The following is a 6655-nucleotide window of genomic DNA, read 5'->3' on the forward strand; positions in this document are numbered from 1 at the left end:
AAAAAACTTCATTAAGCCAGAAAGAAATGCCAAAGCAAATGACTATAAATGACAAAGAACGGGTCAGTGGGATTTCTTTTCTTTACACTGCAAACCGAGATTATCCTTCATCTGCCGAAGGAGACACAGAACGTACCTGAGGCAAGGGCTTTCCCTCATGACAGTTGATTCCACCAATGAAGACCATGTTGGGCATCACGGGCTTGGGATAGTCTAAAACAAAGTCACCGCGTAGCAACCAAATCGACGTGTGACTGAAGAGGTCATATGCTGTGACGGGCATTTGGAGAATTTCAGAGGCCATTTCGAAGGTTTTTCTATAAAAATAAGGGCAAAACAGATGCTCCCCAAAATGGAAGATGTGGTTCCACACCCTCTGCCCAAAACTCATGGCATCTGAGAAACCCAAGAGAAGTCTGGGAACATAAGAGAGAGGAGCAGGGCACTGCGCAGCTTCTTCAAGGTGATGGCAAAGTGTTCCTCTGGCAAAAATGATAGATGGAAGCGAAAAATATTTGGCAACAATAAGGCCACATGTATCAAAGGGATCCAGAAACACTGCATCAAAAGAACTCTCCTGTAGGTATTGCACTAATTTCTTGTCCTTAAACAAACTTCTACAATGTGAAAGCAGTAAGTCAAAAAATTCAGCAACTGAACCCATTGATGCAGACAACATACTTCTCTCTGGATTTTTCCACTGGGTCTCAGCAAAACGCTTGAAATTCCGGTCCAAGTCCTCCAAGGTGTAGGAAGTGGAGTAAGTCTTTACTGTCAAATTCAGTGACTGTCCCAGCTGCCAACTCACCTCCGGCATGACCACCACCACCTCATGCCCTCTCTGGATGAGCTTCTCCACCACCAAGCGCATGGTGAACCAGTGGCTCCCGTCCATGGGCACCACCAGCAGCCTGCCTGCCTGGGCAAAGCCGGATGCCAGCAGCAGGCACAGGCACAGAGGGAGGGGGACAGGCGAACGTGCGGGAGCCATGGGGACTGCAGCCCGCAGCCACCCAGCTGCTCGGACTCTCAGCTGCAGTACAGTGCAGTGGGAGGATAAAGCACAGTCACAAAACCTGTCCTCAGAGGAGGGCGTGGTTTCCTATGTGCATAACAGAGATTACACCCAGCACTGGTGAGTGCACTTCAGAATAATAACTAATGACTTGCATTTGATGAGTTACCTATTGGTGTGCTGGCCAGATAAGAACACTTTGGGACCTTTGTCCTGGTGAAAGTCATTTGATGAATTTTGGACTTTGAGATTTCACGAAGATTAAATGGAAATAAGTGGGGATAAAGGTTGTAGTTGTGACGTTCTTCCAGATGCAACATTTGGACTTAACTTCCCAACACCTAAAGCTCTGCGCTTGCAACCCAGCTTTGAAAGACTGAAAGGTCCTTCACCCTGACCCTCTCCCTGACAGCGGAAGGGCTGCGCACAAGCAGCTCTGCCATTGATAGGCGTGGCTGCTTGCTTTACTCTACATCTAGCAGGATTTTTGCATCTTTTTGTAGCCCTCTGAGGACTCAAAAGCCCTCAAGTAGAACTGACAATTCACCTACATGGACTCTGTCAGGTATCAGAAGGAGGATGATGACGATCATTTTAATTTTTATTTCATTTTCTCGTCATAACATGCAGTGTTCATCTGTTCAACAGTAGCCCAAGCACTCTGCTGAAATGCCTCTGGCTTTCATCTTGTGATGCTTTCATGTCCTGTTCTGAGATTTAGAACATCACCATGAACTCACTCTAACCACTCCTCGTCCCTCATTCACGAATCTGTTTGTTTTTGTTCCTACACTGTACTAAGCACTCACACGGGGGAATGACCTGGTCATGTTTTCACCTCCCTACTCTGGCACACATGATATGCCATAAACCAAGTAAAAAGGAACATGTGCTGCTTTGGACTCTGCAACATTAGACAGATTTCTGGATACCTTCATAGGGGAGCCCAGTAAGATTATTCCATGAGGAGCATTTCATGAAAATGTCTATACCAACTCAGAGATATAATTCTGCTTAGGAACATATAAGGGACCTTCCAGGACACTTAGGTGCTTTAGATATTTTTTTTAGAGTCTGGCAGCAACTACACTCCCCACTAAAATATTCCCACTGACCCCATCCAGGCAGTTTCTCACTTCTGTATGCACCAGAGATGAAAAGAAATAATTTGGTTTGATCTAAGAAATCAAGCAGTAGATCTATTCACCCCCAAATTTCTCAGTGATTCCCAGGCAGAAAGGTTCCTTTCTTCCTACATTTTATGCAAGCAATGATCTTGGGAAAACAAACAGTAATGAACTTGAAAAATCAAATCAGTTCTACCCTGACAGATAAACCATAGATAAATCTACTTTGAAAGATAAGTCTGCTCTGGATCCAAAGAAAAACACTGCTCAATCTCACCTCCACCTTGGAAACCTGTCTCACAGCACATCTCAAGCACGGGAATTGTCTGGACAGAGAAAGTAACCTGTGACTGGCCTGATCTGAAGCCACTGCAGAACACTGCCCACAACTCTGCCAGTGTTCTCCCTGGACAGTGCAAGCCACACAGCAAGCCCACCTCATCCCAGAGCAAAGGCAGATGCCCAGACAACTAGAGAACTCCACGTGGGTTCTGGCTGCCTGGGGTTGTCCCTAGCGGGTCCTTTTCTCTACCCTGTCATAGATCACCTGGAAAGGCCAGCAGAGGGAGCTGCACAGACACCAATGCAGGAGCACAACAACTACGAATCAGGAAATCAACTCTCCTCCAAAGTGAACTCATAAAGCTCCAGTAATGCACCCCAAAGAAACAGAGATTGATGAAATGACTGGCAAAGAATTCAGAAAACGTTCACTGAACTATAAGAACATAGTAATATAAAAGGTTAATGCAATTTGGAAAATAATCCACAAAAACAAGGAGAGGTGGCAAAAATACAAACAAAGAAACAGTAAAAAGGCCAGGCAAGTGGCCACAAGCCTGTTATCCCAGCACCCTGCAAGGCTGAAGAAGGAGAATCACAATGTGAACCAAGCCTGGGCAATTTAACAACATCCCTCCTCAAAACTGAAAATGTTAAAAAGGACTGCACTTGTATTTCAGTGGAAAAGCCATGGCTCATCACCAAGTACTACCAAAAAAAGGAAAAATTACCAGCAAATAATCCTAGAGGGGAAGAATACAATAACTCAACTAACAAATCAAAAGAAAATGGAGACAGTAGCATCAAACAAGAAAAATGAATCTGGTTTTCAACAGTTTTATACCTAACATGGAAGGCAACTCATTTACTGAGCTACTCAGGGTTCCAAAATGAAAAAGAATTTCTTTAGAAACTATGGATATCATGGAACATCATCAGGAAGCCAAATTCTTGTATTACAGCAGTTGCAAGAACAAAAGAAAACAGGACAGAAAGAGCATATTTACAGAATAATAACCGAAAATGTAACTACTCTGGATATAGATGCCTACATCCAAAATTAGAAGCACAAGGCTGGGCATGGTGACACATGCCTGTAATGCCAGCACTTGGGAGGCTGAGGTGGGAGGATCCTTGTGAGTTTGAGACCAGCCTGGGCAACAAAGTGAGCTCATGGCCAGCAGGAACTGCATAGCAAGACCCTGTCTCAAAAAGAGAAGAAAAAAATTAGAAGCACAAAATTCTCCAATGAAATTCAATCCAAAGAGGAGTCCATCAAATCACAAACTAAGTTATCAAAAAGTAAAAACAAAGCAAAATTTTGACAGCAACAAATGCACAAATATCACATACAAAAGAGTCAATACACCTATCAGTGGATTTCTACAGAGAATTTTTTAGGCCAGGAATATTTTACCCAACAAAACTGTCTTCATAGATGAGAAACAATCAGAATGTTCCCCCAGACAAACAAAAGCTTAGGGAGATCATCACCACTAGAACTAATTGTAAAGGCAGTTCTTTAAAATGAAACAAAACCAACATGAAAAGTCAGGAAAATCAAAACTTGGGAATATCAATAACTTAAAACACATGAAAGTACAAAAGTCAATGGGTTAAGTAAGCCAGACCCATATCAGAATATTCAAAGATTGCAATGTTAGTATGTTAGAAAATTTCATCCTTAGTATGTTGGATAAAGTGCAAGACTGAATAAAAACCATAGTTAAAATACATTGTGAAGCCATGCACATAACAATATCATGTAAATGCTGACCTTTGAAACATAAATATTTAGAGAGGATACAAGGGTAGATCTACATCCAATCACGGTTGAAAGGTGTCCGAGGGTATACCTCAGTGGAAGAGTATGTGCTTAATCCATGCAAAGCCTCCAGTTCAGTTTGCAGGACTAACTCACATTCATGATAATAACAATGACAAAATATAGAAAATGAGGGGCTGGGGATCTAGCTCAGCGGCACAGCGCCTGCCTGGCAAGCACGAGGTCGTGAGTTCGATTCCTGGTACCGGAAAAAAACAAAAAAACAAAAACAAACAAGCAAAAAAGAAAAAGAAAATGAACCTCAGACAGCTTTGGGAATGCCAGTGAGCCACCGTCACCTCTCCTCCATGAGCTGGGACCAGGTAGAACCGCGGACAGCCGTAAGGGCTTGGAAGCCACTCCCCGCCCACTGCCCATTGGAGCTGAACTGAACCTTAGGCAGCTTTGGAAACACAGGTGAGCCAACCCTGTCACTGCCCCACAAGCTTTGGATCCAGGGGGAGCCCCAGACAACCTCAAGGGCCTGGGATGCCCCTTCCTGCCCCCACCCCGCAACCTCAGGAGAGCTGAACTGAAACTCAGACAGCTTCAGGGACCTCAGTGACTACATACTTACAGCCACGACCCTCTGTTGTGGGAACCAGGCTGGATAGGGGTAGTGTATGGAGCCATGGTGACCATTCCCTGCCCCCTACTACACCCCGGTAGAAACACAGCTGAAACCCAGACAGCTTTGGGAACCCCTGAGTGGGAGACACCTGAGCCCTGGACAGATGTGGGAGCATTGGGGATCGCAGTCCACTGGCACATACCATCAAGAAGTCACACTGAGCACCGAGGACCTTTGGGTCTTTGCCCCACTACTACAACATCATTCTGGGAGTGAGGCTGAGCTCCAGGGAACCTCTGCATCTCTGAAAATGACAAAACAAAAGAGAAACATGCACTTGCAGACCTCTACTTCACCCAGAACAAGTCCAGGAAACATCAACACAGAAGAGCTTAGAAGTCTTACACCTAAAATTTGTAAAATGGTACCAGCTGAACTAAAGAAACAATTTTATCAAGCCATAGAAGACATCAGATCAGAAATAATGTCTCAGAGAAAAAATGATATGAGAACAATAATGAAAGAATTGTTAGCACATCTAAACAACACTGGAAAAAAATAGAGGAGCGTAGTAAATTAATGGAAACCCTGACTGAACAATATAGAAAAGAACTGGAATGCATGAAACTGATTCAAACAGATATCCAGGAAATTAAAACTTCCATTGAAAGCTGGAAAAACCTCTAGAATGAAGCTGAAGATAGACTTTCAGAACTTGAAAACAGCACTGCTGTGAATGACCACAAAAGGAAGGATCTCTTAAAAATAACAAGAAACCAAGAAATAGCAATTCAATAGCTGCAAGGCAAAGCAAAGAAAAACAATGTCCGATTAATAGGTATTAATGGAACAACAGGTTTCAGCACAAATGACATAAAAATTATTTGCAGAGGTAACAGCAGAAAATTTCCCAAGCATGTAAAAACAATTGGACATCCAGGTAAGTGAGGCACATGGAACTCCAACTATTCATAACCAAAATACATCTATACCCACACAAACAATGCTCACAATCCAAGAAATTCAACAAAAGAACAGAATATTGAAAGCTATTAGAGAAAAGACAGATCACCTATAAAGGAATGCCCATTAGAATCACAGCAGATTTCTCAACACAAACCATCAAGTGGAAAAGAGCTTGGACGGCTGGCTCGCTTCCTGCCTCATAGGCGCCCAGAAGGAGGGGCCCAGGCACATGGGGAGCTATGGGCGGGGAGCGCCGGTCTTCCACCTGGCTCGCTCCCTGCCTCATAGGCCCCTGGAGGGAGGGCCCCAGCGCATGGGGAGCCACGGGTGGGGAGGCAGTTCGCTCCCTGTCTCATAGGCCCCCTAAGGGAGGGCCTCAGTGCATGGGGAGCCACAGGCAGGGAGCGGCGGTCTTCTGGCTGGCTTGCTTCCTGCCTCGAAGGACCGAGGAGGGAGGGCCCCTGGCACTCGGGGAGCCACGGGTGGGGAGGAGGGTTGCTCCCTGTCTCATAGACCCCCAGAAGGACAGTCTCCAGTGCATGGGGAGCCACGGGAGGGGAGTGCCAGTCTTCTGGCTGGCTTGCCTCCTGCCTCATAGGCCCCCGGAGGGAGGGCCCCCGGCGCACGGGGAGCCATGTGGCAGCAAGCGCAGTTGTGCACCTACCCTCAGGCCAGCCGCTGCGGCTCAATTAAGAACTATCATGACACAGAGAAACAATGACACAATTGGCCCACCATGCACCAGCTGCAGATGCCCACCCACGGAAGTGTGTGAATCATTCAAACATGGAAAAACCCCTGCGAATACATGCCATACAATGGGCCACTCTTGCTCCTGCCATTGAGAACCAGAAAGGTCCAGAGTCAGT

The 6655-nt window shown here is 45.3% G+C and overlaps 1 protein-coding gene across 3 annotated transcripts in view; it reads right to left on the minus strand.

Annotated features, from left to right (window-relative positions):
* LOC102006309 (UDP-glucuronosyltransferase 1-8) overlaps window positions 1-6655 on the minus strand; it is a 161266-nt gene that overhangs the window by 128790 nt on the left and 25821 nt on the right. Inside the window, exon 1 of one of the 3 annotated variants that reach the window (XM_005395340.2) lies at window positions 137-1057. The exons of the other annotated variants lie outside the window; for them this stretch is intronic. Coding sequence (XP_005395397.1) covers window positions 137-991 — 855 coding nt within the window. The 5' untranslated portion in view covers window positions 992-1057. Of the gene's footprint in view, window positions 1-136; window positions 1058-6655 lie in introns of those variants that run through there. 3 annotated transcript variants of the gene reach the window in all.

Source organism: Chinchilla lanigera, unplaced genomic scaffold (assembly GCF_000276665.1).
Source record: "Chinchilla lanigera isolate Chin_1 unplaced genomic scaffold, ChiLan1.0 scaffold00052, whole genome shotgun sequence".
NCBI classification, from domain to species: domain Eukaryota; kingdom Metazoa; phylum Chordata; class Mammalia; order Rodentia; family Chinchillidae; genus Chinchilla; species Chinchilla lanigera.